We start from the raw sequence: 27683 nt of genomic DNA, 5'->3' as shown, positions 1-27683 counted from the left end.
TAATCGGTTAATATCAGCTTACTTTAGTTATTACATTAGTTTTAGAGATGTTTGCATCATTAACAAAAAATACAGAAATTTATTGCGTGGCAGAGTAAAATTACTTACAAGATTCATGAGTCCAGAACTAGGGGTAAATAAAATCAGGATTTTTAATTATACAATTTATAAATACATTTCTATAGAGTAATATCAAAGTTCGCTCCATCGGAGGATAACAATGTAACTTCCTTTCAGGTAATAATTACAGATATACACAACATTTATACCTAATTTCACTACAAAAATACCTTTCGCACAGTTCAGTCGGCATAAAATTCGATCGGTCACAACGTGTAAATCGACTACAAATTACGACCTGCATATCTCAGAAAATCCCTCGGACGTCTTAATACCCAGACTATAAATCTAACCCGACACAGTCACGTCATACAGAATCTTAGTGCAGTATATTATGTACACTTCATCAGTATTATCGAGTCCGTAATTTATCGACGAGTTTTTCCACGGCTCTGTACCGCGTCGGAGGCATCGCCTCTTTGAGCAGCGGCCGGAAGCGGTGGTCCTCCGCGAGCACAAGGCACAGCTGCCGCGCGTGCACGCGGGCCTCCGCGCAGGCGTCGCCCAGCAGGTCCCCGGCGGCGCGCAGCAGCATCACGCGCGGCTCCGGCGGCAGGTCCAGCGCCCGCGCCGCGCCCGCGTGCCGCGCCAACCGCGCCAACGCCGCCGCCGCCGCCGCGCGCACCGGCCCCGCGCGGTGCGACCCGCCGCGCCGCACCAGCGCCACCGCCGCGCGGCCCGTGGCGCTGCCGCACGCCACGAGACACAGCGCGCTCGCCGCGTCGCCGCGCAGGAATCTGTTCGCATCCGCGCAGCGCTCGAGCAGCGCGCCGGCCGCTTCCTCGAGCTCGGGGTCTAGCGCGCGGCCGCGGTGCTCGAACAGCGCGCCTACCGTGCGACACGCGGCGCGCGCCACCCGCGACCGCAGCGAGCGCACGTGCGCCGCCGAGCCGCGCGCCGCCGCCCGCCAGCTGCCCGCGGGAGCGCGCGCTCCGGCATCGCTCGCCAGTCGCTCGATCTCCACGAGGCTGGCGACGATGGCTTCCCAGTCTTCGTGGCGCGCGGGCAGCACGCACTCGGCGAGAGCAGCGCGCACATCCCGCTCGCGGGGCGGCGGCTGCTCCTCGACTATCTCCGTCGAGTCCGGCGTCTTACGGTCGCTCGTGACGGATGCCGGCGATGAGACGCGACTCCTGAAAGAGTCGCGCCGACTAGAAATCGGCGAACTTGGAGCGGATTGTGTACCGACGATCGAGGTCCTTCTGGAGTGATCGTTCCTTGAGTGCGTCCCGTCGTCCCTTTGCGAAGGTGATAAAGACTTCAATTCGTGACTGACGATCGACACGTTCGTTTTCTCAGAGTAATCTTCGACGCAGATCGAAGGCGAGCGCGGCAGTGGTGGCTGAGGTGTTTCTGTTTCTTTTTCGGCCTCGTCAATTATTTTTTCACATTTTTCTGATGGCGTCGATTTTCCGTTCGAGAGAACCGTCCTTTCATCATACGCAGTGAATGCACTCGAGTCTCTGGAAAAAAAAATACATTCTCAAATTAGCATGAGGCGCGGCGTGTTTGTTTACTTTGTGGGGGAGCGATTAGTTACCGCGTGTGCGGCGGTAGGTCGGCGACTAGGTCGAGAGCTAGGGGTGGTGGCGGCGCGGGGGTGGGCGAGGGGTGCACGGCGGGGCGCGGGCAGCAACACATCCGGAGCATGCCGCCGTCCGCCGCGGCGCCTCCGCGACTGCCGCGACGCCGCCGCCGGGCCCGCAAGTTGCCCACGTACACGCCCTCCCTACGGACCCCGATCAATTTGCTTCCGGCCGTGTGTAATCAGTCAACAAACTTACTTTAGTCAGTACAAAGCGCCTGCATATTATGCAGATAGGTGCAAGCTGCAGCGATGCGCCATGTTTATCATTAGTAAACAAGTGTGAATGAGTCGGCTATAATATTGAGCACCACTTTATATCTCACTAGATGGTATTTATTTGGTTAAGATACACTTATGTTAACTGTAATTGTTTGTAAACTGAAAAACTTATACCTACCTAAGCATTTTATTAATATAATTGGCTGTAACATTAATGATCAGTTAAGTTATTATGCGGTCTAAGTCGCGGTCGAAAGTGGAGCGATCTAGCGATAGGAAAAATGGGTCGCCGTGTCCGTCTTTCATAAGCGTGGTGAATGAATGTGGGCCAATAATTTAAGTTACGAAATGTGGGTCATCGGTGGCACGCTATTACAACTATTAGCCACTCAGCTATGTGTCCGTGTGAGACCCCGCCATGACAAGTCTGTGGATTCATGAAAATATAAGTAGATAAGTGGCGGGTGGTTTCACAAAGGAAAGGTTACTTCAACCCTCCGTAAATTATATCATTAATGCCAATACGATAAATTCAATTGGTACTAAGTAATCACTAGATAAGTAGGTTATATTTAAGCAAAAGGGAAGCTTCAGTATGGTATGAGAATCGAGAGTTAACTAAAATAAAACTAAGTGTCCAGTACTGTATAAGAGCTAAGTACTCTTAATATTACATTCTTATTTATTATAAAAAATATTGATGAACCTAACTAAAAAAGCTATAAAATCCATAGAACGCATCATATAAAATATCTAGGTCTCTAAAAGTATTTACGAAAATCGTAAATATAGCCCCGATGACATCGCTATTTATTATCATAATTAATTTTACTTTTTTTAGTAACTAGAGTACATAAAAATTAATATAACTCGTATTTCTAACTTGATTTCTATTTATAATTGCAAAATGATTATTCGATAAATTTACCATGCTTTGCGGTCTGAATCATTAAATCCTAACCCATAATAGGTAATAAATAAGGGGATCCATTCATCATAATAACAAATACCAATATATCTACATAATATGTCTACACAATCTCCAGTCCGAGTCTACCGTATACAAGAGCATTAGGCACTGGTTTATGAATCCTTTACATCATATAGAGGCTTAAACACAAAATATAGGCTCTCATCACTCATACTGCATACAGTTAGCAATATGTAGAGAAAGACTCCACATTCCTATTGTTATATACCATAAATATTATCAAACAATGTAACTTTTGTAAAGTTATCAAAAACTTCTAGTTATCCTTCAACCGAGTTCGTAAAATGAAGAAGTTAGTAATAAATGTAGTTTATTCAGACTTGTTATTTACGAGTTAACGTTAACCGTTGCCACGCGACAAATAATTCGCACCACGCAAAGTGACTAAGCACGTCGTTTCTGAATGCGTATATTTTTCAACAAAATGCGAGGGTTTGTATGTTTAATTGTTGCACAAATATTAATAAAGATTTATATAGGATATTTTGATGATCTATAACCGATCTTAATGGGTGTGAAGCGGTATAGTATTTGGGTAAGATATACGATTCCCGAAAATTGTGCTAGCTCTTTAAGATGTCTTTATTATTTATATTTACATCTATATGTCATAATTGACACCCGTAATTTAAAGTTTGGTCTTAGCACTACAGAAAAATAATCGCCATCACTTATTCTATATAGACTAAACAATATCACGAACGAAAGCTAGTCGCGGCGATAAACGTTAACAGTTGTTTCACTTCGAGGCCGTATTCTTTACAAAATTTCTTTTGAGTGTTTTCCCGCCTTCCATCGATTGACTCGCGAGTCGCGAGGTGGTTGACTCGATGCCGTAATTACCATAGATAATATCGTCTGGTGGCTTTATTACAAGTGTTAAAGAAACATTAAAATAGCCGTTTTATAAATGTTGTGAAGGTAAGCTTTTTGTATGACATGATCAATAAGTAGGTTAGTTGAACCATATTTTGCAATACAGTAATGAAGAATAAGCCCCAGGTAAAATAACGAAGGTCATCGATATATATTTTTTTATTTTTATTTGTTCAGGTGAATAAATAGATTAAAACGGTGACGTTTTGGTTGCCATTTTAGTTCAGATTTTGAACAAATAGTTTATATGGACGTTCGTGTCTATAGAATATACGTCAATCAACTAAGTAGGTAAAATTAGTGGCAATAATTTTGTGATTGGGTGTAAGTCCTACATTCCACGATCCTGAATTCTAACTTGCAAAGTTGAAACTCATTAAACTTGAAAATACGATATTCGTTAATACGAGATATGGATTAGAATGTCTTGGATTTGTATTCCAAGTCAGTTGTGCCGGTTTTACTAAAAAAAATTACAGAGAAAGTATCTCCCAAAGAGATTCATAAAAATCAGACAGCCGACGGTAAAAATTTGAATTCCAATCGTCTCTCAAGAATACTTTAAATAAGTGTGTCTTCCTGACGACTAAATGAAATGGAATATCTAAAGGCGTATGGAATTTTTCCATAAAATTTCAACACAACAAAGGCATCAGTTGTTGCGATTCTCACGAGGGTGTGGTCAATACTAAATGGCATCCATAATTTACCTTTGATAAACTATATTTGTAAATCCAAGAATATGAGAATAACTGTTTAATAAGAATATTTATGTTAAATTGTGTATTATTTGTACGGTAAAAATATTGTGTAGACTGATAATATGAAGGATAATTAGGTACTTATATCCACCTCCATCTACCATTTTTGATACCTACATATATTTAAATGGAAAATAATAACTACCTTTAAAACGTAAAGTAAATAGGTACTTACCAAGAGTACTTACCGATCTAATTTCAAAAATATAGTTATCAAATAAATGTAAGTAGGTCGTTAGTATATTTAAAAAAGAATCACTCACTTGTCACTCAGAGGTATTGGCGACAATCGCTTCAACAGGAACTCTCTGCCGGGTTGGGATATGCCTGTAAAAAACAATATTTTCACTAACTGCATTTAAATTAAGTGCTTAGATCCTAATACCGTTACAGCATTTTTAGGTATTCGTAATTGGAATTATGCCGCTTGATATGTCGTTCGCTTCGCACTGTCTGCTCCTCACTGAAGCCTTCATCAGGTCACGCCTCAGTGGAAGAGGACAGAGGGGGAGCGTAATCTGATCTATCGTTCCTCCTTGTATCTTCGTCTTTGACATAGAATAGGTAGCTGGGCCACTAAAGCTTCAAATGACTAACCTAGTCTCATATGTCATACTTGGTTTTGCCACCGGTCCACCTGTGACCGGTGTAACAATTAACAATTAATTAATGTAACCTAAATTGCACTGTGAAATACTCTTTACTTTTTTATGAATTCCTCGAAGGATTTAGATTAGGACTCATAAATAAATTTAATTTGTTTTTATAAATATTAAAAGTGTACAAAAAACAATTGAAACTTCATTCACGACGATAGAACCACCATTTTAAAAAATCCGATAAACAAATTAATTTTTTACTAGCGGAGTAAATAACCGTGATAAAAAGTAGTCAATGTGTTAATCCAGGAGACGGTCTACTCTTGCTTAATTTCATCCAAATCCATTCAGCTGTTTCTCAGTTTAATTCTAACAAACATACAAATATTTTCCCAAAGAATTAAGATAGTATTTTGGATAATTGCCTATGCTCTTTCTCAATGCAATTTAAATATCATTATTATGTACCGGGACATAATATTATTATTATGTCCCATGGCTTTCGTAGTTTTTAGATAGGTACTCCAGACTCTACGCTTCGATCTTGATATAGGCAAAGGCTTAAGAATTAATGCTTAAAGAACGACTATTACCGGGCAATGGTGCTGAATCTGGCAGTGGTCTTAACCTCCTTGGAGGAGGAGGTCCTGCAGGAGGTGGCGTTGATCTTGCTCTGCGTCTCACAGGCACTGGTAGTTGGGAACCCCTGAAAGAACAGCCTATTATGTCTAGTCTAGAACTCGAAGTACTTACGCATCAAAGTGTAGCTCTTACCCACCTTGTAATAAAGCTCGGTTTGATATTCTCAACTGGCCTGCTCAAACGGTCTCGTAACTACAAATCAAACAATAAAAGTGAGTATTGGTTTTTTAAAAAACCTAATTATAATTTCTCTTTTTATAATTTGACTGAAATTACTGATGAAAATACAACGTTTTGACTAATGCTTAAGGTGACATTCCAGTAATCAAAACAGAAGAACATCTAACACACAAATACTACTCACTTCATTACAAAACATATCAGCTCTAGTGGTGCCAGCGAGCCTTCTCCTAACAGCTGATAGCACGGCGGCCGGGCCTGCAGCTCTAGCCAGGCAGAGAGTCGCTCGCAGCTGAGCATTCTGAACCTCTTCGATGTCCCCCGTTATCTTAAGAAGATTAATTTGATGAATCCGGCATTATATGCAAAATTGTTACCAAAGATGTATGTTTTTCGTTGATGTCGTTTGTACTGTAGATATAATGATTTTATCTTATAACAATATCTACCCTTTAATAGCGATTTGATCTAATTTAGAGCGTCTATGAATTATGAATAAGCATAATAATCAATAGGTATGTATGTTAAAATCCTAGAATAATGACTAACATAAGAATTCTCTTTGTGTTATCATTATTAAATCTTTCGCAGCTACAAAGCTTCGTCAATGGGAATTAATAATTCGTTGTTTCACTTGACTCAGAGGCGATTCAAAGGTCATGTGTTACTCACCCCAATCATGTTGAGGTCGAATATGAGGTCGACTATGTGGTGTAGGGCAAGTCTTTGCAATAACGCGTGGGGTAAGGCTGCAGGCAGAGGTTCCTTGGTCATCCTGGTTATGAGGACTGGGAGAAGCTGCCTAGCGCAGTCGTTGCTCGCGGCTCGGACCAAGGCGCATACCGCGCCTTCCGCCGGAGCCCTGGCGGCTGCTACCTGGTGGTGGAATGGCGTATTGCATTATACCCCTAAACTGTATGTATTGTGATGTTCTTAAGGGTTGATGAAAATGTGTAAGATGTCCCTATAGATACTTTTAGTTGTTTTATTTTGTTTTTTCTACAGCTTCTATGTGTATAAAGTAGGTTACCTAATTATTTTAGTAAGTTAGTAATATTTAGTAGTAAGTAACGTAAGAAGATAAGGCAGGTGTAAAATTTATACGTGCAGTACAATTATGCTTAAGAATTAATTATTCCATCATTTCAGGGGTAAGATTTCCACACACTTAATAATTGCCATATACTGTTTAATTTTCAAATACAATAAATAATTTCTGTATGTGTTTTTTTCTAAAGGAAAAGGTGTTTACTTAGGTTCGAGTCACTGATACTAAGTCATGCATTATAAATGATCGTGATACATGTATCCGGTTTCATGGAAGTACTTTATAATAGGCCTTCGAGTGTCAAGTGCCAAGAAATCAATCCCAAAGGGTTTAATGCTTATATACACGTAGCGAAAGTAAAAATTAAATATATCGCTCATTATGTATGAAGAGAAATTGTGTTGTTGAGGAATATCCATCAGTAATATAACTCGTTGGCAAGAATATAATTGCTTTAAAATTCTTTGCTGTAAATACTTTTATTCATAGTTATTAAATAGCACAAATGTTTCAGTAACTGCTTGTAATTGGAGAAAAAATAGGTCGGCAGTGTTAGCTTTATTTCCGGCACCAATTTCGTTGATTATATGGCAGGTACATATTAGGCCGAATAGTAGCCATTAGCTATGAGCACTTACCGCCGTATATTGTAAAAATATACGCGACAATCGACAACATTTTAAACATTAAAATTAAAATTTGATCATTTTTCATTACAGAATATAAATCATTTCACCCACGAAGGCGCGCTCCACAATTCTTTCTAATCGTTAACAATACGATGGATAGCACTGGGAAAAGGGCAATAATGCGTAAATAACAAAAATGGTACAGTTATAAATAATACTTATTATATTAAACTTTCGATTCATAATCCTATATTTTATTTCTGTCACGTGGTATAGTGCTTCCCCAACACTATCTATCGATTGTGCGTATGCACTCCCGTTGCTCCCGCACATTGTGAGCATTTCGGGACTGTAGTGTGGCGAGGCTTCGTAGATGATATTGTCTATATCTTCGGTACTAGGGAGATACAAAAAATATGTCACCAGATAAACAATCTAGTCTGTCATACTGAAGACAAAAAACATTTATAGACACAGTACTCTACTCTTGACTCTACCTTTACTTCAAACTTTAATAATCCACAAATATTTGTTCTAACTTCGAGGTGTAGTCAACATCGAAACGGCGCAAGTTTTTCATACAACCACGACGCTAGACTTGTAGCTTAGTACTTATAATTTGTTAGGTTGTTTTATTACAAGGAAGACGACCCGATAACGGTCGAAATGCAAACTTCTTCCCACAGATGGGTTTCGAAAACTTCCCGAAGATTTGACCTGTGTTTCAGTGGACTTGCTATGGCTGATGATGATAATTTTGGCCCATTTAATGAATTCAAAATAGTTTATGTTTTGAAAAATACAGATACTCACCGCGTCACTGAGCGCCCACATGTGTTGCACTAAGGAGATAGCTGCCGGCTCCACTCTTCGCACGCTGTCAGGGTCCAGCAGCGTGCTGTGCAGCTGGTCTGCGGCCTTCACTGCTGCTATCCAGTTCTCCTGTTCGTATACTTCACATTTTGAAACTTAGGCTCACTCATTTGATAGGAATGATCGATGTGGTAACGATATTTTTTTTCAATAATTTGGCAATATGTTCTCGTAGTTCTAAAGTTAACTTTTTACAGATAAGGTCCCTTTCGTTGTTATAACTATTGCTTTCATTGCACCAAAGTAAAATAACCTACACGAATAATTTATATTCACTCAAAGAAAGACATTTGCTTTTTTATTCAAAAGGGTCTAAAGGGAAATTGAGTGACAAACCAAGGCCTGTTTACCACCACCTCGGCCTTCAACTGCATGTGGCCTTCGCCAAAATTAATTACACCTATTATCTTGTACCTACCTGGTGTTGGAAATCAATTTAATTAATTTGATCGTATCTCTTTTTATTACAATACTTTGATGAAATTATTGATCAATATTCGAATACCCAATATATAATACAAAAATGTATACATTCACGCCTTTTAGAGGTAGACAGATGCGTAACAAGTTTATTTTCTCAATCAGATGTGATAAAGAGCTAGCTAGTCCGCATATCAGATATTAGTGAAAACTTCAATCCCAGGCTCATTTAATTTATGGATACCTGAGAATCGAATCCATAACCTCACAGTTCAGAGCCTAAGTACCTATCTACACTGCTGTTGAGGTGATCATATATAATCTTATATTACCGTATTATGCAACTGATCAGCCACGTATCGCGGCACAATGTCTAACTCCTCCCAGTCGTAGTGAGCCCTCAGTGGAGTAGGAAGTCTTGGCGACATCAAGTCATCACTAGGCGGGGAGGATGCCAGAAGATTCAACACGAATCTACAATGAAAGGTGTAAATTCGTGATAACAAAAAATACGTATATATAAGTAAGTAATAGGCGTTACGAAGTTGATTAGACAAACACATGGATACGAATTTAAATCAAGAAATAATGAATTAGAAATTTGTTTTAGCTTATAAGTATACAAATTAGACATCTTATTTTTGGTTTCGCTTCTAAGAGAACAATAGCATCGTCACATTCAACAATGTCAGCAGATTATAAAACAAATCACGAGTTACTTACATTCACTTAAAATATAAAAAAAAAAAAACTTTGTAAAACATACCCATCTTTTTCCAAAGTTACTCGTGTTTGTTGACGGCGCGGTGAGACGACAGGACTTCTTTGTAAATTATGTAAAACTTCTACTTCTTTATGAGGTTCCACTGGACTTGGTACTTTTTCTGGTGAATGTACTTCTGTTAGCGTTAAAGCGAACCCGGAAACATCTTTCGGTTTCCCTTCATTAACGTCGTTTTTCGTTCTAAAATAATCGTATAGTTCACTTAATGATTTAGATTTTAATTTAACTCTACTATAATTTGTCACGATATTTTTTGTTCTATTTTGAATGACTGGCAGCGGTATTCCACTCTTTTTTATGTGCTTCGAATGTAGTTCTCTTTCCATCGCCTCACGTTTTATCTCATTCATTTTGTTCACAATGCCTGATGTGACTGGAGTTAAAGCGTTATCTATGTGATCCTTCTCTTTTGTTTTATTATGATTATCATCTTCACTTGTAATTAAATTATCACTATCTGGAGTTCTAATTTTAACACTTTCACCGCCAAAACGCACTTTTTTCACAACTACATCAGTGTCTTCAGAATCTCCATCACTATATTTGAGCATATTTAAATCGGAGCTGTCATATTCGTCGTCAGTTCCTGTATTTCTTTCAGTTTCTTCGTTCTCCTCCAAGACTGTCATCGTGATGGCTGTATCGGAGTCGAATTTGATTTCAGTTTCAATTATTACTTTAGCAAAACTGTTATTATAAAAAGGTATCCTGGATCGGGAATCGTCCGAAGATGAGTCTGTTGACAGTCGCAACGGAGCGGTAATGGGTCCATTGAAAACATGATTCACTTTCACTAATGGTTGATTATTATTTTCACGGTAAGCTAGAGCAGATTTTCTTGGTGCGTAATATACGTCCATAGAATCTTCATCATATGTTTCGCATAAAATACGAAATTTTTCCTGTACTTTCGGATCTAATCTCGAAAGTGTCATCATATAGTCACGAGGGCCGCAAATTCTTCGCAATTTTATCAAAGATCGTTGTGCCACGTCCCTATGTACAGTATCAAAAAGTTTTTCACCCAATATATGGAATATGGGAAATATATCTAGTCCTGGATGTCTTCGTTTCAAAATTCCCATCACAGAAGGTATTGACAAAATTAGTCCCGTGATAACATTAATTTTGTTGTCCACATTAGCGGAGTGAGGCCTTATGTTGTGATATGAACATTTGTCCAGAATGGCTCGGGCTGCACATTCAACATCCTCACAGTGAGTACAAAACACTTTTAACGCATCCAAAGCTGCTTTTCTTACATTGGGTGAACTGTGTCCTAAATTGTCAACAACTTGATCAAATGGGAACGATAAAGCGTTCCCCGAGAGCGGAAGAAGATCAGCGAGAACTCTCAGCGCGTGCAAGCGGACTTCCCACTCCGGATGTACGAGTCGATCTCTTATCGCGATGTACAGAAGCTCAACATCAAGGTCGGGAGGGAGAGCGCGGGCCCTGAGCACGCGGTCCCACAGAGGAGCAAGAGGCGGCGGCGGCGTCTCGGGCAGTTGCATGGCGCCTGAATGAGTGATGACGAGCGGCGGGCTCGCGTGCCCTGCCGGGCCGCGTAGCGCCACACAACTGGGTTAATGATCGGACGGTAAGCCACACCGCCCGGCGCCCCTGACCAATCGATGAAAACACATACACTGCTGTATAAAAGCCGTTCACGTGCGGGCGTAGCGTACCTGTGGCGGTTGGAGCGATACTATAACAGTTATAGTAATTAGCATTTTAACTGGCACTACGCATAAAAGCATTTCTAGGTAACTATTAACGCGTACCAGTATTATTAAACTTGCCATAATACCTATAATTTGTCGCTCGCTTTCTTGGAGGTCAATTGTCGCAAAGTTAGCTATTAAAGTGGCTGCTGACCCAAAAAACCAGACTACGTTTTTCATGTAATTAATTTGGAGGTCGTCACTTGCCAAACACCTCGAAATGAAAATCTTTATTACGTACCTGACAATAACAAGAGAGATGTTTGTTCGGTACGTCCTTATAGTATTACTTTATGTTCCTATATTTCAACACTTTGAAGTAACTATTCTCTTTGGGTCAAATCACATATAATAGTACGTAAATATAACACAAAATTCACTAGTATTAAACATGAATAAGCAAAAGGTATTTTGCAAATTGTATTTTTCTTTAGGTCGGTACATTTACAAATCAACGGGCTATCTACGTTACCTACCTAATATACTTGTTCTTGGCAGCATTGTTGGCCAAAGGAGAGTGACGACTGCTGAAAAGCTAATTATAACGCTGAAGATAAAAGGTTCTAAGAACATTAAGCTAAGACTAAAATATTACCATGAAAATAATAGATTGATAAATGCTTATGTGATGGAGTAGAATATTATTGTGATCAAATTTTTAATAAAATGAAGTATAAAATTCAAATTACAAAATATACATAATAGTGGGTATTTAATTTGGCGAAGGCTATGTATGTACACGTGAAGGCCAATACCTATTGGGCCTTGGATTGTCAACGCAGGAAGTAGACGCATGACTGCGACGATCCAACTTTTCATACGATATAGTAGTGCTTAGTGAATAGCTTCATAAGTAGATATTAATGAATTACATATTGGTCGTAAAACGCCCGAGCTTTTGCACTTTATCCGGTAGGTATAAAAGTATAGCTGTATAACTACTTTTTCTAGATAAAGAGTAGCGCAGAGTGGCGTATATTATGTCAATAGGGTAGTTTCCTATGTTTGATTTAGTTTATTATTTTATACGTAACAGAACATATTATGAAAAAGAAATTCTTCTGTGAAATCAGCATCAAAAATGGTTGAAAAATAAAGCAGTGATTTATATTTGAAATATTGTTGAGAGCAAAAGTGGGGGCGTGGTAGGGTTATCACGCTATCCTTTTGGCACTCACGCAGCGTTATGGCCGCTGACACTAGGTGACGTCACAATTCAATATTACTGTAATTTGACAGCTTCCCTTTTCACCAATTTTCAAAGTTTTATAGCTTCTTTATTATTGCGTGGATTTTAAGAATTCTTCTTCCGATAGATTTTGAATGAAATCCATTTTTAATAAATGTATTTCGTTAACTACTTTATTGCACGACATGGTCTGACTGTGTGCTTGGTCTTATACGTACGTGTCCGTTCCACAATTTCTGTGTAAATATATTGTATAGAGTATAAGGTATGTACCTTGCGCATATATTACAGGTACTAAGCTTATTTGTGATAATATGACAGCAATTTGACATTTGTATTCATTATATTTAGATGCAGAAAATGTACGCTATATTTGTCGCAATGATGGTCGTGTGTATTTTGTGTGGTACAGCATTCAATAATAAATTATATGAAATCGTAAGCTAATTGAATCGTAGATTCCATCACAATCGATTTGTAGACATATATCGATGAATACAAAATTATATCGACAATTACCAATGTGTATAAGCACATACCTATTCGAAATTCCAGAGAAGCGCCATATTTATTTAAATGTCATTACGGATTGTCAATTTCGCGTTGAATGGGCCGTGTAAAAGAAAATAAACTTTTTGTTTTTTATCATTTAGATTCCAAAAACCTTCAAGAAGTATACATGAAAATTGAACGTTCATCATGTTAAATCAAGACGGCATAATAAAAATGCATAAGTGTTACAGAAAAAAGTGATAAACAACAGTGTTGCAGATCAAAGATAATGCCGATGCCGACAAGATGAAGTTTTTATCGGTGTTATTAATGATTACGAGTTGTGGCGTGTGTATGATAGGCGCGCAGAATGATAACTGCACCAGGACTAACAACCGCGGCGACTACAAAGTGTGTATACGGAAACTATCTGAAACGTTATCGAGCAGATTTAATGAGTTGGTGGTTAAGGAATTAGGGAGTGAATACCCTGCTCATTATGAGATACGCAATGCTTACAAAGTGAGCCGCCATCACACCACCGACCATGAGTTACTGCTCAACATCGCCTACCAGATCAGCTACAAGCTCTCTTCTGCCAAGAACATCCTGCGCGATATGAATAATGTCATAAACAATAACAACACTCCGTCCTTCACGCACCCATGCCCATTCAATTCTATCCGTAAGTCAGTATTTATTAAAAGCCCTAATGTATACGAAGATTTGCCTTCCCAAGACCCAAAATTGAAAATGTTGGATCGATTTAAAGATATTAAAGTAAAGAGACAATACTTCCTGTCGCACATGGATTATGCCACTGACAAAGATTGTGCAGCCATGCCACATTCCAATTTAAGATATTTATATCACAAAGTTGTGCATCCTGAGCCAAAACTAGTAGTATTTATAATTGACAATAATATGAAGGCAGATTCTTTGCAACATGCTGTAAATGTTGCAAAGGAGACAGCATATGCTTTACAAAGCACTGATGTGATTGCTCTCAAAATGACAAACATGTCTGATTTTCTTAAATTTGAAGACACATGCAGTGTTGATGGAATTTCAGACTTGGGCAATGCCACAGACAACAATAAGCTCCTACTGAGGGAATATTTGTCAAGCTTAGACATTGCACCTACTAGTGTATCACCTCTTTCTATAAACAAAGAATTGAAAAATTTACTTCTACAAAAACCATTACCGAAGCATAAATTATTTATTTTTATGACTGATACAAAAGTTTTAAAGAATGAAACATGGCTCAAGATGTTTCCATACTCAGCCAAGAAAGATGATAACATGAACTTTGCTATCGGATTGATATATGAGAACCAAGTGGACAGAAATAGCTCATTAGGTATATTGCATATCGACAAATGGCACACACATTCAAACAATCATTCTGTTATGAGATTACATATCAATGACAGTGGTGTGGTTGGACAAGTAGCTTCTGCATTTATTTCTTTACTCCCAGGAAAATATGACAGCAATGAGATTAGAATAGAAGGCCCAATATGGGAGGCGACAGAAAGAGATTTTATGGTATCATTAGTCCTACCAATCTCAACTGGTGTACTTGGTTTGGATTTATACTGGTCAGATCTTGCAGAAGATATCATTTACTTTAAGGGTAGTCAGAAGAAGAGAGCATTTGTCATGGATTTCTCTGGGAAAGTACTCATGCACACATTCTTTCCGAGGCCAGAGTCGGCCACAGAAAAAATCAAATTTACGAATTTGGAAAGTGTCGAAAATTTTAAATTTATACATGATCTCAAAAAGGAGATATTTTCAAAAAGTTCTGGAAATCTGACAATGTCAGACAATTCTACTATTTCAACTATTTATTCTTGGAAGTGGGTTAAAAATTTATACATTGTGTGCATAGCATCAGAAATAAAAGAAGACAATTTATTTAATAACAGTAACGTATATTTTGCAAGAAGTAGCAAAGAGATATTATTTCACAGATTAGATTTATTTCCTCCAAAAACTGGTAAAATTTGCAGACATTTCAGACAAATAGCCACCATAGATCAAGGTACTGTGTACTTGAGCCCCTCCAGTTTCCAGTCTCCATTTACATATCTATATGACATGGGAGATGGACAAGAAGCAGTCACATATATGCAAAATTATTTGGCTTATTTAAAAAGTGTCGCTCATGGATTGCTGTCTAATCCAGGCTTAAAAAATGAGATCCAACAAGATGTTGGTTTCCTGAACTCAATATTATCATTCTACAAGAGACAACACCTGCATGGGCCGTATGCAAAATATATTGTCAGAAGATACGCAGTTACAGAAAGTGGAGTGCTGGTGATGTTTCCAGGGACTGTGCTAGAATATGACTATGAACCAGTGAGGAGACCTTGGTATACTTATGCTTTAGAAAATCCAGGTAAAATTATTCTGACACCACCAAATCTAGATGTTGGTGGTGCAGGTTATGTTGTTTCTATATCATATGCTGTAAAAAGTTCCTTTTACCCAACAATGGTTGTGTCCATGGATGTGACCATGGGGTTCCTGTATAAACTACTCATTGACAATATGCCTTACTGTGCCAAACCATACGTCAAATGTTTTATTATGAATAATAGAGGCTACTTAGTATCCCATCCAGGTTTGATGGATCCAAACAGTTCTGGACCCATTGAACAACAACATATCACTCATAAAGAATCCATGATTGCCATCGACATGTTAAACCACAAAGGTTTCGTCACAAAGAGGTTGTGTAATAATTTTTACGATAAGACAATTCAACGATTTTACGAATTTAACACTTCACTCCCTAATGTGCTCTCTAATGTAGTTTCGGGTGATCATTGTGTTCATTATTACATAGCAGCTATCCCTGGCACCAATGCTTTTATCGGACTCGTGAACGCGTCGTGCAGTGTAGGAGCCTTCTGCCCCTGCAGCATGGTTGATAGATTGTGCCTCAACTGCAACCGAATGGAACAAACTGAATGTGAATGTCCTTGCGAATGTAGTTCGGAATTGTACGAGTGTCCCAACTCAAATGTATCTCGATTCAACCAGAACATACCGTTGTGTGGCATGATGTTGGAGAACAATAATCACAAGTCACATTACTTCCACAATTTTGCTGAGAATTTGAAAACATGTTTCGATTTTCAATGCGAAAGTTATTTGACGCATTCATCGTGTTTAGGAGTTTTGGGTTGCGAGTGGTGTCAGATAGACGCCGACGGTCGAACGCCTCTCTCAGCTCCATTTTGTACTTCTCAATCGACTTGTTTTAATGGCGTTTTAGGAGCCGTCACACCTTACGGAGAAGGGACTTTTGGTCACATTAATCGAGACGCGCTAGGTAATTATTCAGCGATAGGACCGATCGCAGGATGTATAGTCACAGTCAGTTTGATCATAGCTGTAGCCATATACTGCTACAGGCAAAATGTTACCTCGGCCAGTTGTCATAATCTATATGTCGATGGGCCTGCTGAAACTTGGCATGATGCTGATGTCCAAATGAGTCATTTACAATCTGACGACATGCATGATCAGTCTGGTCAAGATAAGCTATTGCCAGCAATGGAGATAGAAGCTCCTATTTCGCCGTACAGAGTAGTGACAGGGTACAGACGTGCTCACACCGCAGGCGGTTCAGACCACGGTTACTCCACAATGACACCCCACGAAGACTCCGAGGCTACAGGCTTCTCGGTAAACGATCCCATAATACTATCAGACGATACGAAATCAGATGTGAGTTGTCCTCTACCAGCTAAAATTAAACCAAGGTTAAAAGCGATGGGTGATTTGAACGTAACTGTATTGCCTTGTGGCAAGAATAGTATTATAGCTCCTGTGACTGTCCACAGGCATATGGAAGCCTCTTAATAACTTATTGCATAGAACAAATCTACCTCTTGTGTATATAAATTATGTAATTTTGTGATACAATTTTTATTGACTATTTTTGTTGTACTTATTAGATATCCAGTAATCGCATAAAGATTGAAAAATAATTTTTTACTTAACTATTTGGTGCTTTTCTGCATTTCTACGTTTTTTGTAGTGTTGCTACCTGCTTTATTCTTTCTATAGGATAAAGTTAATGTGTTCATTTTACATTTGTTTTTAATATAAACTAATCTTTGCTTTGAATACTGGATGCTGTGAGTTGTGAGTGTAATACATACAATACTTTTTTGTTAAAATCAATAATTCGTTGTTTTAATTATATGAATGAATGTAAAAATGTAAAATCTATGCTTTGTGTAAGATAATAACGCCCCAGCATTTAAAATTGAGAATTGTTTTTACACTTTGGGCATTTTTGTAACAAATATAACATGCGCATGTTTTATATGCATTTCCATTCCATCCTAGCGATCGCATGTAATATATTCCATAGCTGCCCCAAATGCGGGTGTGTACACTCAATACACCTATGTTTGCAAGATAGCAGACGCGCTCGCAAATACAGAAATTACAAAACATGTGCTTGTAACCGTCTGTGAGTAGCTAACTTCGACCTTACCTTATAAGCGCTACAAATGTGCCCAAGTGTACAGTAAATTGTAATTTGTAATAAACTGAAATAAGCCTAAATGTCAATAACATTATACGTGATTACATATGAAAATGCTTTACAATAAGTAACATACTTAAACATATTTTATATCTACTTAAAAAAATGATTAGCATGTCATAAAAATGACTCTAGTACTTAATCACCAATAAAATTTTTATCCAATTAACTTCAGGACTTGTCCTAGAATTGGTATTTTAAAATTTTGTCCAGTATTAATGAATATAATGTTAACTTTATTGTTAAAAAATACAAAATGATGTTCCACTAATTTTGTATGACAAACATGGTAATCTTAATGTAAAGTGTAAGGCGAGAAAGTCGTGGCAAGCAGGTGTTTCTACTAATATACAATTTTATATGTTGTCTATATGTACTTAGCGTGTAAGGTGAAATATAATTTTTTGATAAAATGTGCCAGTGCCTATTGTACTTGTAAGTTATCTATAAGCTTATTTTTAAGACTGAAATCGATGTTGGCAGTTACTTGACATAATACATTTTCTTTTATAAAAATCAAGTGGTTTTATTTCAGGTAATAAAAAGAGTGAACCTTTTAAATCACTGCAATACTTCAAATTTACATGAATCTTCATTATTACTCTAGTGCCTTTAGCCCATAGGTAATGTTCAAAACGAAAAAAAAACAAATAAAAACAGTACTTATTTTCAACATCATAATATATTTTACACTATACTCTTATAAAGTACAAATTAAGTGTACTAAGTGTTAGGTTTATGAACATGCAATATGTTTCTTAAGAGATTATTGATCTGTAACAGTTGGCTTTGCAAGGATCAGACACTTGGTGGTGGATGAGGAAAATAATATTTTAGGCTTGCATCATTTGAGGATCATAGCACGTCATGTATGGGAAAGTACATATCATACAGCTCATGAGCGCTCGCGAAGAGCGAGCGAGACAGATGTATATGGGAATAGGAACGACCCAGAACGAGATAATGCGGAATTGTTTTACTTTGTTGCTTGTCGCGCCGCTAAACCTGATTTTCATGGCGCGGCCGCTTAAATCTTGTTTATAATGCTCACTATTCGTGGGGATGCCAACATTTTACCACCAGTAAGTATAATAGTGACTGTAGTATGGTGGTTACTCGTCGAAGCGTATGTGCGTGTGCGTGGGCTGCGGCGAGGCGGGCGCGATGCCGGCGGGCGCGGCGGTGAGGCGTCGCTCGAGGCGCGCGCGGCCCCGCGGCCTCCGCGCCGCGCGCCCCGCCTCCAGCCGCGTCCACTGCTCTGATTCTTCCGCACCGGACAGCACGCGGGACAGGTTCCCGCTGTTCGAGCAGTACTGAAAACAATGACAGATTTCGTTTAAACATACAAATACATCCTCATTGGCTGATGCATGGTAATGATCGCATTTTGTCAATCGAATGGAATAGAGAAACGAATCAATGTGTACACAATACAAAAGAATTACATCTTAAACAGCTAATATTTACTTTAGTAGTTATTTTGTGAATCAGAAATGACTTACCTCATCTGCTGCTTTAGCAGAATCAAATCTTATAAAGACTTCCGTTTGTCCCTCTTTTACATCTACATGTAATGCATGTATGTTGCTTCGAATCTGTAAAATATATTTATATCAAACACACGAAACAAAATGTTATTGTCTTTCCATGTGGTAAGGTAAATCAAAGAAGTTGAAATTTGTGTTTTCATTTCAAGCCAGTAGTTTCTGATATTAGCGCAGTCAAAAAACAAACTCTTCAGCCTTATATAATGGCATAGAAGTATAGATTGTGGGGGACTATCACTCCATGAGTCACTTACAAAAAATAATTTTCAATATTAAATTTTAAAAAAAATACGAACCGTCCTTTTAGTAAGCCTCACATCGAGGCACGGTTCTGGCAGAATCTCTTTTACAAACACGCCAGGAATCCGCTCCACTGTTGCTATAATTTTGCCACTCTCAGCCTCTGATGAAGATGCTGTAATCAATTATAAAGATTTATAGAACTAATGTTACTTTTATTTACTATGTTATGTTTATCCCTATTATAACTCAATATACAGGGTGTCCCTGAAAGTAGTGTCAAGCGGAAGTCCAGAGATAGAGCACCCCTTGGGGTATCCGAATCATCCCCATGTATGTTCCGCAATTTTTCATAGTTTTCGAGTTACGAATATTTTTCAAAATTTTTGAGAATTTTAGATTTGAACGTATACCGTCTTATTACAGAACGAGGTTTAACTAAAAACTTTGGTTTAAACCTATACAAAGTACGGTTTATATAAAAATGGTATTACAAAAAGTGGTTTAACGATAAACCATGGACTATTTGATGGTCTAATGCTAAACCTCGGCGCCCCTGGTTTGATGATGGTCTAAATCGTAAATGTCAAATCAAATTTCAAATCATTTGTCAGATTGTGTCAGATTATCTCTTAAATTAGCGTCTGTTTCGTTGTCTTGTGTTATTTTTTACACGAAAATGGATATGAACATGGTAGATTCAGTCGATATTGAGGATATTGAAGCCGTTGAGCTACTGGAAACGCCACGCTGACCTAATAGAAATCGTGTTCGAGTCAATCCCTTCATTGATTTATCTGATGAAGATTTCAGGCAAAAGTATAGATTTACTAAATCTTTTGCAATGAAAATAGTAGATTTATTAAAGGACCCAAACTCGAGACACCCGTGAATGCCCGGTGTCTCCCGAAATCCAAGTGGTTTGCGCATTGCGAAGCTGGGCTCGACATGAGGTAAGTCATGAACAAAGCTTATATTTGCATTTAACAACACACTCATAATCGTTTATAAAAAATTATACCCAAGTTCCAAATCAATATTTTGTATTTTTTTTAATATAGATCCAAGATGATACAGCCGATTTGCATGGAGTCTCACAGCCCTTTATAAGTAAAATATGCAAAAAAATAGCAGGAGCCATAGCCGGAATATCGCATAGATTTATAAAAATGCCTGCTACATTGGCAGAACAAGAGGAAGCAATGCGAAAATTCCATAGAATTGCAAATTTTCCTTCAGTAATTGGTGCAATTGACTGTACTCACATAAGGGTAAAAAAATTATGTGAAGATGGTGGTCAAATATATATCAATCGCAAAGGATTTCCATCTATTAATGTCCAGGTATTCTAAAATAAGCAATAACTTGTATGCAGAACCATCCCTAAAGTACATTTGACTTTACAACCTTATACTAGGGATAGAATGTCTTGTGTGACTATTATACAATAAATAATAAAAATTCTAGGTCAGATTGTTATTATTTATGCTTTGCAGGGATACAGTGGAAAACTATAATTTAAATGTGACTATGCTCTATAATATGAAATGATAATATGTATAGTCAATTCATATGTATGTGTTAGATACTAAAATAATCAACTATTGTTCCAGGTAGTCTGCGATGCAAATTTAAAAATAATAGATATTGTTGCTAGGTGGCATGGCAGTGTCCATGACTCTCGAATTTTTAGAGAAAGTCGACTAAAGCAGAGATTTGAGGCTGGTGCCTTCTCAGGCATTTTGCTTGGAGACTGGGTATGCATGTACACCGTATTTGTTTACTCCCTTACTGAATACCTCAACACCCCAAGAAGAACGGTACAATTGTGCTCACATTAACACCAGAAATGCAGTGGAGAGATGTTTTGGGTTGTGGAAGCAGAGGTTCCATTGTTTATTAAGAGGCCTTTACTGTGACATTGAAACTGCAAGAAAAACTATTGTAGCATGTGCTGTATTGCACAATATCGCAATTGATATGAAGGAAGATGTGTTTTCTAGTGGTCTCGAAGACGAAGTTAACAGGCAATCTCACGCAGTTGTTTTGGCCGCAGAAAACAATGTTCGCGGAAATATTAGAAGAAGGCAATTTATTGAAAGACACTTTTAATTAAAATAATATATTTTTGTAATAAGCTTGAAATTATATTTTTATACCTGAAAAAGAAAATGATATTAGACATAACTAATATGTGTATTACTGTGACACTTATATAATCATAGCATTGAAAACTTATATAATAGTGGTATATTGTTATTCATATGTTACATTTACCATTTAATATTACTCTGTACTAGATTTCTTCGTATTTTCTAATAATTCTATTTCTAGCTCTAGTTTTTTTATTTTTAATTTTGCAATTTTAATGTTGTATTCATGTTCTTCTGATAGCATTTCCAGTTGTTTTTTTTTTAAATTGAGTGTTGCTCTCTAATATTTTTTCTTGTGTTGCTACTTTTCTGAAAAATCAAATATTTATCCTTTATTCCTAATTTGTTTTTAGTAAATAATAAGATTAATATAAACTTAAGGTAATCTTGCTTACATATTTTGAGGGCCCTTTTTATTATAAATGTTGTTTTTTTTTTCGTCAGTAGTAACGGCAGTCATCACATTTTCATTTGGGGCATCTGAAAGTAATTTAGTTGTATTAATATAGACTAAAATAAAGTCTCATTTTCATGTTTTATTTGCGTACTTTTATTTTCCTTTAAATATTCGTAATATGATTACAGGTTACAATATATAATATATTAAAGAAGATTTTAATTAAATATAATTTTTATCTTGGTCCATTATCACTTCTACCACATCATTGTATTCAAGGGGCATGTTTGAAGGAGTAAAAGCACTACTAGATCCAGCTATTACTTCCTTAACTTCTAGGAGTTGTAATTGAACCTAAAAATATTCATTATATTGTTAAATTATTATTTTTATATTAATTTAAGCAGTATTTTACAATAATAAATAAAAATCAATTGTGCTAACAGCTGTTTTGTTAGCATCACTGTCATAGTTATTGAATTCCACAATAAAACAATGTGGAGCAATAGCCGTAATCGCTAGATCTTCTTGGGAAGGTGGCTTTTCACCACCCCCTGTCTGCATTTGGTGATTTCTATGGACAAATTAGCTTTAGCAGCAAGCTTCATTCTTTTCCACGCTAATTTAACATCACCATCAGACCTATTCTTTCCCATGAGTACATTGATCCTGAAAATATTTAACAAACTTTGTTAATTTGCTTGGTAATAACTGATTATAATAATATTATAATTATAAAAAAAACGAAATACCTCTGTGCTATGTTTTTCCATTCTTCAGTCTTTTTCTTGTTGGAAGAAGCTTTTGTATTTTTGTTCTCTATAATATGGCGTGATTGTGCAATTAATTCGCGAAGTACATCCTATAACATTTTAAATGTCGTTTAGCTTGAAATCCATCTATTATATTTAACAAATTAAAAACTATATGACGGATTTTTTTGTTTTACTTACTTTTTCCTCAGTACTCCAGTTTTCAGATCTTTTTTTCTTTCGGTTATCCATCACAATAGTACAAATAGTCAATTATTCTATATAATAATACACTGATAATAAATTTTAAAGCTATTTGCAAAAGTTACCGCAATAGTTTTGTTTATTGTTATGGTTTCATATAACGCGCGGGAAGCTTACGTTTCGTAACACGCATTTAGATGTATTACCAGCTAATACAACATTAGTCAAAACTTGAAACCTAAAAAAAAGTGCAATCGAAGTTACAACTATTATTTATCTTGGAGCAAAATAACCACGTCTTAATATTTTTAATACTCCTAAACATTATTTAATCATTAACATTGTTTGAAAACGTTTTCATTTTTGTGTATATGGAACGTTGCGATTGAATGATATCGTATTGAACGAATGTTGTTTGTATTTGTCTGTGGTTTATATATAGGCCATAGTTCAGATGGCAGTACTAAGAAGTCTACGGTTTTTATGAGTTTTGTAATACGGACAAATTTAAACCATGGTTTCTCAGATAAGCCTGGTTTTGTTAGTACAGGTTTAAGCTAAGGTTTATTTCGCTTTTTGTAATAAGACGGATAAAGTTTTTTTTTTTAAAAAAGCAGAAGACTTATTCGAGATTTTTTTGTTGCAACTAAATTTTCATTAGTTGTACTTTTTTGCTACAAACATTCATCTTCGTAACTTAAATAAAAATTATGAATATGTTGGTGTAAAGTGGAAAACTTACGTTCAATGAATTATGACTTAAATTTTCTACTATAAATAAAAAATCTAAACAGGTGCCTTCGTGGTTCTAAGGTAGGTCAAAAACTTCTCCAGACTCTCAACTTACATATTCATTAAAAAAAACATAGTCCTTCATGGGGGCTATTTTGGTTAAAATCAGCCTTAAAAGACAGCAAGGTGATTTTTTTTTAAATTTGCCATTCGATTACAATTTTTTTTTTACTTTTCATCACTCCTAATGTTAATTAGTTTCTAAACTAACCGAACTGTTTGTAACTAAGAGAAATAGCAATAATTCGGTCTCTTATCCCCTCGGCACATTGTAATTGCAGGTAAAAGAGTTGCACCCACTTTTAAAACTTTAAACCACGAGAACGAATCATGCAATATATTAATTGAACTTAAACATAAGAATATGCCAAATGTTTAATTTTTAGCTTTCTGGCAGTCATTCAGTTAGTTAACAAACTAATTAACCTTAGGAGTGATGAGAAGTCGAAAAAAAAATTGTAATCTAATGGCAAATTTTAAGAATTTTCCACCTTGCTGTCTTTTAAGGCTGATTTTAGCCAAAATAGCGCCCATGAAGGGCTATTTTTTTTTTAATGAATATGTAAGTTGAGAGTCTGGAGAAGTTTTTGACTTACCTTAGAATCACGAAGTCACCTATTTAGTTTTTTAATGTAAAGAAAGAAATTTAAGTTATAATTCATAGAACGTAAGTTTTTCACTTTACACCAACATTTTCGTAATTTTCATTAAAGTTACGAAGTTGATTGTTTTTAGCAAAAAAGTACAACTTATGAAAATTTTGTTGCAATAAAAAAATCTCGAATAAGTCTTCTACTTTTTTAAAAAGAAAACTTTTAATCGTTCAAATCGAAAATTCTCAAAGATTCAGAGAAATATTCATAATTCGAAAACTATAAAAATCGCGGAAAATACATGGGGGTGATTCGGATACCCCAAGGGGTGCTCTATCTCTGGACCTCCGCTTGACACTACTTTCTGGGACACCCTGTATAATCGTAATATTTATAGATTTTTAGTAACATGCAAATCTGTGTAGTCCATTAAAATCTCAGTATTTATATCTTTTATACACACCTGGGCCAACTTCGACGCTAGGCGCTGCAGGAGCGGGTATGCTGGAGTATGCATGCCTGTTATTTCTCAAGTTAGTCTTCAAAATCTTCATATTTTTCCTTTGTAAATTCAAGTATTTATTTCTCAAGGCTTTCCACTCAGACTTTGATAATACCTGTAGTCCCCAGAGAGCCCCTTTAGGTGCCTCATTTTTGCCCAAACCATTTTTGCCTTTTACCTTATCTTTGGCTGTTCGTTTTCTATTTTTTTTCTTTCTTGGCGTATCTGGATCATCTTTTAATTCGTCTTGGCTAGTCATTTCGTCTTTTGATTCAACATCAGTAATGGTTTTGTTTTCCTGAAAATTGTTGGTCAGTGGTCTATAATTGTAATTTTTTTCAGACAGCAATTTTACGATTAATATGTATTCTATATTATTATGAAATGAGTGTGTAGATTACTATTGAAAAATATCTAGATTCTTACCTCTGTTGGTGTTGTTATGCTTTTATTTTCATCCTGAAAAACAAATATTCAGGTATCTTAATACTTCTTAGGATATTGATATGTGATACAACTGTGCATAAATTATAATTTTGGCTAATCATAGTATCCAAAATTTATATCACAGTTTCAGACGTGGTCTTGCCTGCAGAATGCTGACAGATTAACACGCAATAGGGGACCGGACTCATTTTTGTTCTTTATTATCATCAAATATTTACGTTATATAAATTGTAACACAGAAAGAATTATTTAAATCGGGTAAATAATTAACAAGTTATAAGTCTTTCAATTTCGGTAGAAGGGATAAGTAACAAGAAACAGAAAAGAGGCGCAATACCCACGTGTGACGTCATCGGGCATTACGACGCGTGCGAAAGAAAGAGATGAAGCGACATCCCCACTTCAGCACATAGTAATATTTGAAATATGAATTACTGGCTAATTTTTTTACCACTTTTAATGCAGTTTTCGCAGGAGGCTTTGTTTTTCGTATTATTAACCATTACATATAGAATAATGTACAAAATCAAATACAGGACGGTCCCCTATTGCAAAAGCTTAAATTCATTTAAAAATATTTTACACTAAATATTAAAAAGGGCAAAATATACTCACACCAGGTGTCTCCACCCTCTTCTCCCCATCAGACTCATCCAGTTTCAAATCCAAACCCTTCTGCGGTTTCTTATCTTTTTTCTTTTTTTTTTTTGGTGGTTCATAATCATCTCTAGTTTCTTTAATCTCTGTACCATCTGTAGGTTCGTCCACAGAGAACATCTTTATTGAAGTAAGTTCATCAGGCTGCATGCATGTTGGTAGTTTGCACCCCATTTTAGTGAACTTGTGTATACATTTTTGAGCTTCTTCTGGTTTGTTGAATTCCACAAATCCATATCCCTGGAAAAATTTGTAAACATTTTACACAATATGTCTAAAGCTGCTTTTGCATTGCTATATTAATGGCTTTAATAAATTTTTAATAGACTAATGAAATCAGATATATTTCAAAGTTGAGTGAGTCATAATAACACATTTCTTTGTTTATATTTTTTATACAAAAAATAAAAAATAGAGTAAAATTTTTAAAGTTTACAAAACCAGCAATATAGCATATTGATAAATGACTTACTTTGATTTTTTGAGAATTTTTAAATTTTGGTAGCGAAATGTAAACAACTTTTCCATAGTCAGAGAACACTCTTTCAAGCCATTCTCTGCTCGCTGTCACTGGTATAGACTCCACATACACAGTTCTGGCGTCCACATCATATGGCAACACGGGAGTTTTCCTTTTCACCTGTAAATTATAAACAGTTATTGAATAGAGGTGGACCGAGACAAAAGGCCTAGTAAGATATAGTACTAGAACTATTTAAACAAAGTTCAAATCTGGAATCTGATATCTATTTAAAGAATCAAGAAACTGAATGCCCATAAGAATGCATCCTACAGTGATGAAGTTCAGTAATAACTAAAAAAAATTATTCACAAACATACTATTGATTACAAACGACATAATGCATTATTTTACCTTTAACTTATCTTCTGAAAGTTCTAAAAACGTGGAATGTTTCATAGCTTTTATAATATCATTCACATCCTGCGTCATACTGCGAATTTTGTTGAACTTCAGAAATATGTCCAGGGACACATATGGATCTATATTCACCAAATCTCCCAGGAACCTATCCTTATTAAGATTAGCGTCGCTGAAGTAAAACTCCATTTGTTTCAATATATTTTCGTATAGCTGTTTCTTTCGATGCCGGATTCTCTTACGGGGGTTGTGTTCGTGTTTTTGGTCTTGATCAACACATTCACGACCGTTATCCGATTCGGACATCGTATTAAGAAATATGTTATGCTTATATGAACAAAAAAATCTTTATTCTATCTAAATACACTATGTAATAACCTAAATAAAATAAGATTTGTGAAATGTTTGAATTTTGTAAACTATCATTGAAAGAAATTGAAAATGAATGAAAAGAATGAATGAATTAAACTGTATTGAATGAAAGCTAGGGACGTAATTATTATGAGTAACAATACAGGACAACTATTTTAGTCGACTAATATTATTAAATAAAATATATATATTTAATAAAATTAAAAAAAGTCTTCCTGTTTCAATTAAGAACTGTATCAATGTTTAAAAGATTATTTCGTGCAACATATATGTTCACGAAATGGTATTTAATATATAAACAATTTGATGACTTTAAGGTAACCATTTTTCTATGAAACATTATGTAAAAACATTTATATTAATTTTTGTATTACAATATAGTACACTCGTATATTGTCCCTACTTATAAGTGAATAGTGATTCAAATAACGTGATA

The 27683-nt window shown here is 36.5% G+C and overlaps 3 protein-coding genes and 1 long non-coding RNA gene across 4 annotated transcripts; 2 read left to right on the top strand and 2 right to left on the bottom strand.

Moving 5' to 3' along the window:
* Positions 1–128: 128 nt before the first annotated feature.
* LOC115440594 lies at positions 129–12998 on the bottom strand. The gene is made up of 9 exons (XM_030164968.2): positions 9713–12998; positions 9279–9420; positions 8467–8595; positions 6649–6852; positions 6161–6304; positions 5933–5988; positions 5748–5860; positions 4819–4882; positions 129–1583 (listed from the first exon to the last, which is right to left on the bottom strand). The coding sequence occupies exons 1-9, from the start codon at positions 11242–11244 to the stop codon at positions 473–475; spliced, it is 3495 nt and encodes a 1164-aa protein (XP_030020828.2). The 5' UTR covers positions 11245–12998; the 3' UTR covers positions 129–472.
* Positions 12999–13202: 204 nt separating this feature from the next.
* LOC115440604 (VWFA and cache domain-containing protein CG16868) lies at positions 13203–18227 on the top strand. Its single transcript, XM_030164983.2, has one exon. It carries the CDS (start codon positions 13442–13444, stop codon positions 17015–17017), a length of 3576 nt encoding a protein of 1191 aa, XP_030020843.1. The 5' UTR covers positions 13203–13441; the 3' UTR covers positions 17018–18227.
* A 147-nt stretch (positions 18228–18374) lies between these two features.
* On the bottom strand, positions 18375–27324 carry LOC115440605 (la-related protein 7). The gene is made up of 8 exons (XM_030164984.2): positions 26870–27324; positions 26468–26635; positions 25954–26235; positions 25318–25350; positions 24853–25189; positions 19555–19673; positions 19214–19306; positions 18375–19024 (listed from the first exon to the last, which is right to left on the bottom strand). Exons 1-8 carry the CDS (start codon positions 27179–27181, stop codon positions 18824–18826), a joined length of 1545 nt encoding a protein of 514 aa, XP_030020844.2. The 5' UTR covers positions 27182–27324; the 3' UTR covers positions 18375–18823.
* On the top strand, positions 20254–21252 carry LOC119190495. The gene is made up of 3 exons (XR_005112942.1): positions 20254–20451; positions 20560–20841; positions 21112–21252. It is a non-coding gene; the product is annotated as an uncharacterized LOC119190495 (long non-coding RNA).
* Positions 27325–27683: the final 359 nt, after the last annotated feature.

The sequence above is a fragment of the Manduca sexta genome, chromosome 24, assembly GCF_014839805.1.
Source record: "Manduca sexta isolate Smith_Timp_Sample1 chromosome 24, JHU_Msex_v1.0, whole genome shotgun sequence".
In the NCBI taxonomy this organism is placed as follows: Eukaryota; Metazoa; Arthropoda; class Insecta; order Lepidoptera; family Sphingidae; genus Manduca; species Manduca sexta.
This window is presented reverse-complemented; position numbering and strand designations above follow the sequence as displayed.

Excerpts from the sequence above, each read along its gene's own strand:
- LOC115440594 (XM_030164968.2), bottom strand. The coding sequence starts at position 11,244 with ATGCAACTGCCCGAGACGCCGCCGCCGCCTCTTGCTCCTCTGTGGGAC. Across the intron at positions 8,596-9,278 it reads CTGATCAGTTGCATAATACG|GAGAACTGGATAGCAGCAGT; the intron begins GTAATATAAGAT and ends GTATACGAACAG. Across the intron at positions 6,853-8,466 it reads TGTGGGCGCTCAGTGACGCG|GTAGCAGCCGCCAGGGCTCC; the intron begins GTGAGTATCTGT and ends TTCCACCACCAG.
- LOC115440604 (XM_030164983.2), top strand. The coding sequence starts at position 13,442 with ATGAAGTTTTTATCGGTGTTATTAATGATTACGAGTTGTGGCGTGTGT.
- LOC115440605 (XM_030164984.2), bottom strand. The coding sequence starts at position 27,181 with ATGTCCGAATCGGATAACGGTCGTGAATGTGTTGATCAAGACCAAAAA. Across the intron at positions 25,351-25,953 it reads AGAGGGTGGAGACACCTGGT|GATGAAAATAAAAGCATAAC; the intron begins GTGAGTATATTT and ends TTTGTTTTTCAG. Across the intron at positions 19,674-24,852 it reads TAGCGTCGAAGTTGGCCCAG|CATCTTCATCAGAGGCTGAG; the intron begins GTGTGTATAAAA and ends AATTGATTACAG.